A 10,291-nucleotide genomic window follows, 5' to 3' on the forward strand; every position below is an offset into this window, starting at 1 on the left:
GTTTTAAATTAAAAACATATTTTTTTGAGCTCTTAACATTTGCATTATCTATATGCAAAATTGGCCACAGCATGTGCAACTGTTTATTTGTGAATAAATTCATATGGAAAATCCCGGTAGCAACAGCCTGAGCACCACAAATACACACAAGCAGGTGTTGCTGCTGGCTCACAGGTGAGATATGACGTCTGGACGTTACTTCGTGAGTTGATTGCAAAAGTAATACAAGTTTATGGTTTAAAAGATGTGGTGTAATGCTTAAGGATCGAGCAACACAATCTCTGGCTATGACTAAAGCTGGTTAAAACAATATCACATGACTGTTTTTGTTTGTTTGTTTTTTTACATTTAATTTGAAAATCTAATGAACGTTTAAATATATAGTCTCGCATTTACAATGGTGAAATAAAATGTAAAAAATACGTGCTTCGGGACAGTTACATAAAGATATGCTATATATTTGAGGCTACTCTTTCTTTCTTTTTTTATACTGGCCTAGTTTCTCATGACCTCAAAAAAAAAAAAAAAAAAAGGACCCGGAAGTTACGTCGGCTCGTGTTCGTTCTTTCCAGAAAAAATGGCAGCTGTTGACATCGACGTGCCGGTGGACACAGAACCCCAAATCCGCAGTGCGGAGGACCTGGAACGGTAAACACACATTTGTCAACTGGGTTTGATTGTGCTGCCTGTATGATGTGAAAATAACCGACGATTACCCGACTGAAAGTAGCCGCCGTTAGCTGACAAGGCTCGCGCGACCAGCCCGGAGACAAGCTAACCTGGCTAGCTTGCTAGGTGGGAAACGACACTAGTGTGTACGGGGTTTTATTCGATTTTATGTAGTTTTCATAAATGGAAGGCATTGATGTTAGTATTGATTGTTCAGCTTACACGGCAAATCGTGTGTTTTTAATGAAGTAAGTCATGAAAACCAAACTTGGTGAAGTAGCGTTTCTCTGCTCCAAATATCACACGTTATTGTCTTAAGGGGCTTGCTAGTTAATGAACATGTTTGATCGGGAATATTTTTAAATTTAAACACGAAACGGAAATGAATACACACAGTACAGTACACCCAACATCGGTAACGTACTCTCTTGCTGGACAGCAGTGTGCAGACGGAGCTTTCATATTTCGAGAAAGTTCTATACGAGGCAGCCAGTTAGCTAGCGTCAGCTAGACTTGGTAGCAAACCATCAGATAAAGTTAGTTATTATCTAACCGAAGAAACTTTCCGAAACATCTGAAAGTGTCTAAGCTATTTAAACACAAGATGTCGTGAAACGACGCCGAAGTTTTCAATAGTTAAAGCAATTCAACGATGATAGTCTCGGGTGGTTTTAGTTCATTTTAATTTTACAGCTAGCTGTGTAGCTTCCTCCTCGGATAAGAGGCATCACTGACAGTGCACTTATATAGGCGTCTCATCATATATTTCACCTGTGTTGTATAACTCTAAATGAGAAGTAACACATTTGCTTTGACCAGTCCTTTGGGAGTGAAATAATCTAAGGCACTTTACTTAGTTTGCCATTAAGGTTTTTATGTACACTTTTATCAAATAAGTGGACTATTTGACCACTGCACATGTCCTGTTCCCAAACTCTCCAAATTCATTGGATAATTTGCTCTGTGTTTTAAGTCTGTTGTCTGTTGCTTCTTTAGTGTGACTTTTCTTGTGCTGTTTGCTTTATCTTTTTAGCTGTTTTGTTGTTTGTTTGTACTTTTACATAAAACATGTATGTTGCTGCCTTGGCCAGCCAGCATATTTTGAATCACAATGGGACTGTTCCTGGTAAAATAAAGGTTAAAAATTTATGTATATCAAACTGGAATCATGCGAAAGATTAGTTCACTTACCCTGTTCTAACTGATTGAGGTGCAGCCTGAATTGCAATATGTTTTTAAATGCTTGAACCGATAGAGAGCAGCACAGCAGTAGCTTCCTTATGTGAATCAGCTTTGATTTACCCTTACCACATGGTTCTTTTGACAGGACTGCTGCAGATAAATTTCACTGCTATGTTTAGTACTGGAGCTCTCAGGACTGTGTGTACCCTGCTCTGCTGTCCTAGTTCCAGGTGTGATACACCAGAGTTGAGCCCTTTCAGACTCTACCTCATTTCCAAGAAATTCTTTGAAGGATACAGGTAGTTTTAAACAAACCAGCTGGTCTGGTTTTGCTGACAGTGATTTAAACATCAGAACCCCCAAGCAGTTTCTGGGCATTTTTTTTGCTTTTGTGACATTTTCTTAGTCACTATTGGCTAGTTTTCCCCTGCAATATCTAAGTCCTGCAACTCTGTTAAAACAGCACAATCACGGCTAAAAGTAGAAAGAACTCAAAAATGTATTTTGTGAAGTATAAAATATATATTTTTTTGGTTTGTTTTTTCAGAATCTGGAAAATTCTACTGAGAGATGTAAAATAACGTGATTTTGATGAAATACCACTATTAAAAGTTTAGATTTGATTAATTTTCGTAATGAAAGCATTTGTAGCGCACGATTAGTTCAAGGCCTGTCAGAAATGTGAAAATCTGACAATTTCTGTTTTTTACAGTTTCTGGCTAAATTAAATGGTGTAATTTGGCATGCCTTTCAAGTCCAGTGGTGGGTTTGGGGTTCAGAGAGCTAAGCTGTCTGTCATTCTCAAAATGTCTCCATGCTTGAACTAATTTGAAAGTTGATCATTTCTGAATTGCTTTCTGTACATCTTGACTTGTGGAGAGCATTAATTGGTTGGCTGGTTTATTGCTGCATATTTGTCTTTGTTTATACTGTATCAGCTGATTTCTGTTATCTTTGTAAAGTATCTGTTCCACCTTGACCTTGGCTTCTATTTCTCCCCTCTGCAGTCAAGCTGAATGCTTCAAAGAGCAAGGAAATGTATTCTACAGCCAGAAAGATTACTCTGAGGCTTTCAACTGCTATACTAAGGCCATTGGTGAGATTACCACAAATTTATCCTTATCACTGGAATTAATTGTGTAATTTCCCCCTCTTGATGTATTTTCCAAAACAAATTCCCTCCATGTACTTAAAAACTAAGTCAGGTCATCTGTACTTCGGCTGTTTTTTTCGTTGCATATATATTTGTAGTAAACCTCTATATTTGCAAGGATGGCTCTACTGTTGGTGACTAGACCCAGATGTTTCTCTCTAGTTTTACTGTAATTTGTACTTATCTCATTTTGCCTGTGTGACATGGATTTTTTTCCTTTTATCTCAAGATACATGCCCCAAAAATGCCAGTTATTATGGCAACAGGGCAGCCACCCTCATGATGCTCAGTCGCTTTCGAGAGGCCCTAGAAGACTCTCAGCAGGCGGTGCGGCTCGATGACTGTTTCATGAAGGTCAGTCCACATCATCATTTTAATTCTCGGCTCTGCATGCCACTTACTGTCTCGAAACCCCAGTTGCGCTTCCAGAATAGAGAGTAATATGTCAACTTTTTACACAGTCCTAAGCAAGAAGTTTACCCCTCCTGTCCAACAGGGCCATCTACGTGAGGGCAAGTGCCATCTGTCTTTGGGAAATGCCATGGCGGCCAGGCGCTGCTTTCAGAAGGTTTTGGAGCTGGAGCCAAGCAACAGAGAGGCTCAGCAGGAGGTGGGAATCACGTAAATTTTTCACATTTTATTTACTATGAGTAAAAATTCATTTCATTGAATAATAGACTTAGCACAGTGATGAAGCCAAAGACTGAGCCATGAAACTCACTCTTGTGTAATATTGTGGGAAAAAAGACCTGATAAATGATTGCTGTTGTATTTTAGAATAAGACTGCAGCAACTCTCCTGGAGTTCGAGCGGATGGCAGATTTTGGTTTTGAAAAGCGGGATTTCAGAAAGGTACTTTGCACCCGTTCTCTTTTTTTCCACCAAACTCACAAACAGAAGGTCTTAGTTGATTTGTCATGTGATCAGATTTTTATTGTGGTCTAACTTGGACTTGACTAAGGATCATAACTGGAAAATATAAGCAACATCTGTGGCTTCACAATATAAATTATGAACACACTTGGGTTTGTAAAAAAAACTCTTCCAGGTGGTGTTCTGTATGGATCGGGCCTTAGCTGTGTCTTCTGCCTGCCACCGCTTCAAAATCCTCAAGGCTGAGTGTCTGGCTCTGCTGGGACGCTATCCAGAAGCTCAGTCTGTAGCAAGGTAGGATAAACTGGTAGTTATTATTATTATTTTCTCTGTCAAATATGAGTGCAAGATCTGCTTTAGTAGTTATTAAATATGTAGGATGGATTAGATTTAGAGTTACATGATTTACAGCAGTTTTGTTTTTAACTTTCTTTTACAGTGATATCTTGCGAATGGATTCCACCAATGCAGATGCACTGTACGTTCGAGGCCTGTGTCTTTACTATGAGGACTGCATCGATAAGGCTGTACAATTCTTTGTCCAGGCTCTGCGAATGGCACCTGACCACGAAAAGGCCCGGTTAGCCTGCAGGGTAAGATTTTCCCTTATTCCTCCTCATTTAATTGGAAAAAGTAACGAACAGATGTGTGGCTAACCGAAGGCCCAAGGAACTCTTAAATCAGGATTTTTATTTTAAACAGTCAAATAGTTTAAAATCTGGGGTCCCCACTCTATTTATATGGACACACATATGTGTGAAGGTAAATGTTGTATGTTGTCTACTCGAGCAAAATGCATTTGAAATGTTTATTAAACCCCGGGATGCACACACACACAAGGCATTTTGATAAGAAAAACTTAATCTAAACAGAGCTTTGCTTCCAGAAGACTTGAGAGAATGCTGTCTACTTTCAAAATCCAAGGTCTAGATATACCTATTTACAACTACTTTTGATGCATTTTCTTTCAAATCAAGTTCATTAGTTGTATTGTTTTTCTTCTGTGTGCTTTTGGTTGCCTTTGGGTATGAAATGTGCTATGTAAATAAAGTTGCCTTGCCTTTTGTTTGTTTACAAAACTCCACAGGGCACCTTTAACACTGCTAAGACAAAAAGACTGAAAATGATCTATTCCTAGAGTTCACATACATGACAAGACAGCTTAGCACAGTAAATCCTGGGGTCGAGACATGCTGAAATATTGAAAATATCTTCACTGCATGTTTTAAAAGAATCATGAGGACTTGCTTTCTTCCTACCAGAATGCCAAAGCCTTAAAAGCCAAGAAAGAGGAGGGCAACCAGGCATTCAAGAACAACAACTATGAAGCTGCCTACCAGCTGTATACTGAGGCCCTGACGATAGACCCCAACAACATCAAGACCAACGCGAAACTCTACTGCAACAGAGCCACAGCAGGAGCAAAGGTAAAAGACAACAAATCCGTTCATGTTTGGGTGTTAATTTGGCAAGCTGGCAGTTGCCTAATTACATATTGCCAGCCACAGGCATTCCACTCATAATACTGTCTGATTATTTGCCTGAAAACAGCAGCCTTGCAGAGTGCTTTGGCTCTTCCAGCTCGTTGTCTCATTTGTCATCATTTCACTGTAATTCTTCCTCCTCGACAGCTGAAGAAACTTGATCAAGCCATAGATGACTGCACCAGTGCGATCAAACTAGATGACACTTACATCAAGGCCTACTTAAGAAGAGCTCAGTGGTATGCTGTACAGTCTATATGAGCACATTTTTTACTCATTTGTGTGTTTTGTTGTTCAGCATTTTGCAGTTTTTGAGTGACTTTGTGTGGCCCATAGTTACATGAACACAGAGCAGTATGAGGAGGCAGTACGGGACTATGAAACAGTTTACCAGACAGAAAAAACACCAGGTAAGCTGCTGTCTTATGTTTTGGTGCTTGTATATGCTAACTGGTTGGGTTTTTGCACACTTGCAAAACTTGATTTTCGTTTAATCTCTTCAGATCACAAACGCCTCCTGAAGACGGCACAGCTGGAGCTAAAGAAGAGCAAGAGAAAAGATTACTACAAAGTGCTGGGGGTCGGCAAGAACGCCACTGAGGATGAGATCAAAAAGGCCTATCGCAAACGAGCCCTTATGCACCACCCAGGTAGGCATCCTGGTGTTTACACAGGGGACCGATTTCGATTATAATTAGTGGTTATTTGTCTTATTTCTGTTGTATTGTGTCATTGTCTTGCAGACCGCCACAGCGCAGCAACTCCAGAGGTGCAGAAGGAGGAGGAAAAGAAATTCAAGGAGGTGGGTGAGGCCTTCACTGTGCTCTCTGACCCAAAGAAGAAGATCCGCTATGACAACGGACATGACCTGGATGATGACGGCTGCTTTGATGGGAGAGGTATGTAGTTTTTACTTTTTCTTTTCTTTGGCTAGATTTACGTTCAACTTACAGGGTGTTAGTGTGACGATAGAGATGGAGAACATCCTGTGATCATCTTTTCACACCACTAATCTGAAAGGACGATATTCAAAACATGGTGACGGTCAACTATAGTTGCTTTTAAAGAGTAGAATGACCTCACCTTGATGGCTGAGTAGACCTTTTTAACAGCAGATAGTCTTATTTTTCATAGGAAGTGTCCTAGTTGAGTGAAATGAACCGCAAGTATCAAAGTGGCAACCATGATAAGAGCTGGGTGAATTCTCTGAATGCAAAGGAGAGCTTCAGCTTAGGATACACTGGACCATCCTTTTTGAAATGAAAGAAGATAACACCATACCACAATTCCTTGTGACAGCAACATTCAAGGCAACACACCGTTCATTGTTCTCATAAACAAACAATGAACATGTCACATTACACATCCATTGCATATATCATCCATGACAACTTCAAAGCGAAATCAAGTCAGCATTTCAAGGTGTTTAACAAGAAGTGGTTCTTAAGCTGTTGTAGGCATAGGCTCAGATCATAGTCAGCATATTAACCATAACACAGAAGTATGTCTTTCAAGAGAAAGGGATATGAGATGTTTTTGCAACACAGTGAGGATACAGACATTTAATAGAGGAGATGAGTAAAGCCTAAACACACATCAGTCTGTCTGTCACTGTTCACAGACTCCAGTATGCACTACACTGACTGTTTTATTTCAATTCCAACCTTGATAATGAGGAAATAATAAATAATGTAATGAATGTAGCCTGCACGAAACAACAATGTACAAACTAGATATTTGGACACAATTTCTGAATAGTCATTAAATGATAAAATATCAGTTAGTTTATGCGACTATCACCTTGTCTTAACAAATATTTTCCCTTGTTTTTTTTGCCTGTGATGGTGATCTCTCTTGTGTATGTCAGAGTGAAGAGTACCTGCATGTTATCGCAGCCACTGAATTTAAGGTCAGGTTGTAGCCTAATAGTGTTAGAAGGCCAGGTGTTATCTGCTGCAGAGGAAATGAAGTTCCTGTTAATGAACTCCACGACAGCATCTCACTACCTTCAGCAGAAGGGCCAATCCCACATCAATAATATCTGTCATCACCCAATTATGTATCAAAGAATAGTGTTGAGGAAGGTGTTCGCGTGAATAGAGCAGAGGCATCGTGACACCTGTGCTTTCCTACAGTGACAGGTCATACACACTATAATGACAGCAACATTTTTTCTAAAATGATCTTTACGTGATCTATTTTGATCAACTTTACACTTCTACTGCACTACATTTCAGAAGCAAATATTGTACTTTTTACTACACTACATTTCTTTGGCACCTTGTTAAAATGCAACAAAGTGCATAATTTTCATTAAGGCTGCAGTAATGTTAATCCAAAAACAATATATATAATAATGAAACACTGGACAGGACCATTTTACTGCTCAATGAGTACTACTGCTTTTGATACTTTAAATTATGTTGATAACACTTAACATACATTTACTTCAGTAAAGTTTTGAATGCAGGACATAACTGTACTGTACTGTATTTTCAGTGTTGTATAGCTACTTTTGCTTAAGTAAGATACCCAGTAATCCTAACTGTATCTGAAACACCACAATACTATTTCTGTCTATCATGTACACACAAACACTTTATTGATGGCACTTTTGTTTTAAAAGTTGTAACGTCTGTGTACAGTATGTCAAACACCCTGATTCACCTCCATACCGTGCTTTGTTTAGCATATTATCCTGTAGGTTGTCACCACCAGCTAACCTCACTATATGTGCGTTTGTTTTTTCTTCAGATTTTGACGCAAACAACATCTTCAGGGCTTTCTTCGGTGGCCATGGTGGAGGATTCAGTTTCGATTCCAGTCCAGGTATTTTATTTTTTTTTTTCCCCAGATTAGACATCCTTAACTTAATTGAAGTATTGATCTTAGAAAGTGTTTCTTATGAACTAATTTCTCCTTCCTTTTTTCCTCCTAGACTCTGCACCTGGAAATTTCTTTTTCCAATTTGGCTAAAGTGGAGGTGCATGTGGGAAAATGAAGCCCTGCAGTGGACAAGATGAAGTTGGAGTTACACAGTCACCTCATGATGCTCTTTCTCCTGAGTGTCTTGCGAAACTCTCCTCACTGTTCTTTTTCAAGAGGTTTTTAATTATTGCAGTCACTTCTAAATTTACTCCCTACGTTGATGCTAACAAACGACAATTCAGAGGTTTTCATTTATGAATCAACATTGTAAAGAAAGAAGTGCTTCGATCTTTCCGAGGTTTGGATCAGCTGATCGAAGCATGTCCCTATTACCAAAATCAAGATGATATTAAAATGTAGTCTAATCTTGTAAAACTGCCTCAACCTTCATAAAGGTGATCAGCAGTTAGAAATGCATTGGAAAAGTAAACATTATGGTTGATAACTTTTAGGAGACATGATGTGGTATTTTAGTTTTATGGTTCTCCTCAGACAGCATGTCTCTGTAAAGCAAGAGTCAATGCACTGTGGAAGTTCAATGTCAAAACTGACCTCAGGACAGCCTGTTAAGGACAGTGCTAGTCTTTTGCAGGTGTATTTCCAGGTTTTATTGGCTCACTTGCCAAATATAGAATCAACTTGCAGGGTTTTTGTTTCTTCTTCTTTTCTTCATGCTGCATTGTATATTTGACTCGAATGTTAATCGTTGTGTGTCCATAAATTTTTTTCTTCCTCAGTCTTCCCTCGACCTATTTATATTTATTGTACTGTATATTCTAATTTGTATACAGCAGAATGCCAGTGTTCATTGTCATCACCTTCTTTTTTTATGAGACTAATTTGTAAATGCTTTCCACATCACCCTCTTCACTCCCTGTTTGTGAGGCCAAAATCAGCATACATACACATGGGATTGTCTTCTGTTGAAAGCACCAACCACACATCTGTCCCATTTATCGCATTCAAATTCAAGTGGTGCCTTAGAAGAATGAGTAGATCAGTAAAACTTGCATCAAATGCTGCAGAGCAAGACACATCCTGTTCACAAAAGGCAACAGTTATGTAAAGCATGTTTTTTTTTTTTTTTGGTTGTTGTTGTTTCTGTGCTCTGTCATAGGAAAACTTTGTTCATATCTGGCCAGAAAATGAAATTGAAAGTAACTTCTTCATCCTGTCAAACATTAAAGACTAAAATTTCGTTTCATGTCGCCATCAATCACACCCAGCTGTTCTCCATGCATTCTTGTCATGCACGTTTGGTCAGTGCAGCCCTTCCCCTACTTGTTCCACCTGTTTCAAATAGACACAAATTAGTAGGTTGGAAGCTTCTCTTGTTAATAGTTATGTCACTGAATTATGTATCATTTTTAAAACCTGCCACAGTATTAACAAGGTTTGCTTTTCGTAATGCAAAAATAAAGGCTTGTCTTTTACTGTAATACTGGAGTTTTCAGTTTCTTTATGGAATAATTTCATGTAATCTGTTCATAGATTCTATTTATGAGTGATTGAGTACCGGTACATTTATTCATACTTCAGTACTTCAGCTTTTTATTCCACCACTTTAGTTTAACAGCCATACTTAGTCTTTTTTAGATTAAGATTTAACATACAAACACAGTGCATTGTTAATAACTACCCAAAAGAATATACTGTACAACTAATTGCCTCCACGTCTTACCTAAAAAGTGGCATTCTGATATATCAGCCTTATTATTATGATATAATCTAATAACAAATGATAATATACTGATCTGAAAGAGGGCATTCTTCATAATTTGTAGTTTTAATACATTTCTGGTAATACTTAAGCAAATGTGTAGGGTTTTTTATTTATTAGACCGTGGTATTACCGTTATTGACTATTGAGGATCTGACAACATCTTCCACCACTGTCTATAGATTCCTATATGATCAAATTTACTTTGTTATATTTACATTAACACGTTAACAAATGCAATGCTTCACGTAGACATAAACACAAGTTTAATCACAGGGATTC

General features: G+C 38.4%; 1 protein-coding gene across 1 annotated transcript; it reads left to right on the forward strand.

The window, feature by feature from the left end:
* Positions 1–577: 577 nt before the first annotated feature.
* On the forward strand, positions 578–9,722 carry LOC121624688 (dnaJ homolog subfamily C member 7-like). Its single transcript, XM_041962514.1, has 14 exons — positions 578–648; positions 2,859–2,947; positions 3,234–3,358; positions 3,501–3,614; positions 3,782–3,856; positions 4,053–4,171; positions 4,317–4,470; positions 5,140–5,304; positions 5,509–5,600; positions 5,698–5,771; positions 5,865–6,011; positions 6,105–6,260; positions 8,116–8,190; positions 8,300–9,722. The coding sequence occupies exons 1-14, from the start codon at positions 578–580 to the stop codon at positions 8,335–8,337; spliced, it is 1,494 nt and encodes a 497-aa protein (XP_041818448.1). The 3' UTR covers positions 8,338–9,722.
* The last annotated feature ends 569 nt before the right edge of the window (positions 9,723–10,291 follow it).

Source organism: Chelmon rostratus, chromosome 21 (assembly GCF_017976325.1).
Source record: "Chelmon rostratus isolate fCheRos1 chromosome 21, fCheRos1.pri, whole genome shotgun sequence".
NCBI lineage: Eukaryota > Metazoa > Chordata > Actinopteri > Chaetodontiformes > Chaetodontidae > Chelmon > Chelmon rostratus.

Excerpts from the sequence above, each read along its gene's own strand:
- LOC121624688 (XM_041962514.1), top strand. The coding sequence starts at position 578 with ATGGCAGCTGTTGACATCGACGTGCCGGTGGACACAGAACCCCAAATC. Across the intron at positions 3,857-4,052 it reads AAAAGCGGGATTTCAGAAAG|GTGGTGTTCTGTATGGATCG; the intron begins GTACTTTGCACC and ends AAACTCTTCCAG. Across the intron at positions 4,172-4,316 it reads GAAGCTCAGTCTGTAGCAAG|TGATATCTTGCGAATGGATT; the intron begins GTAGGATAAACT and ends TTTCTTTTACAG.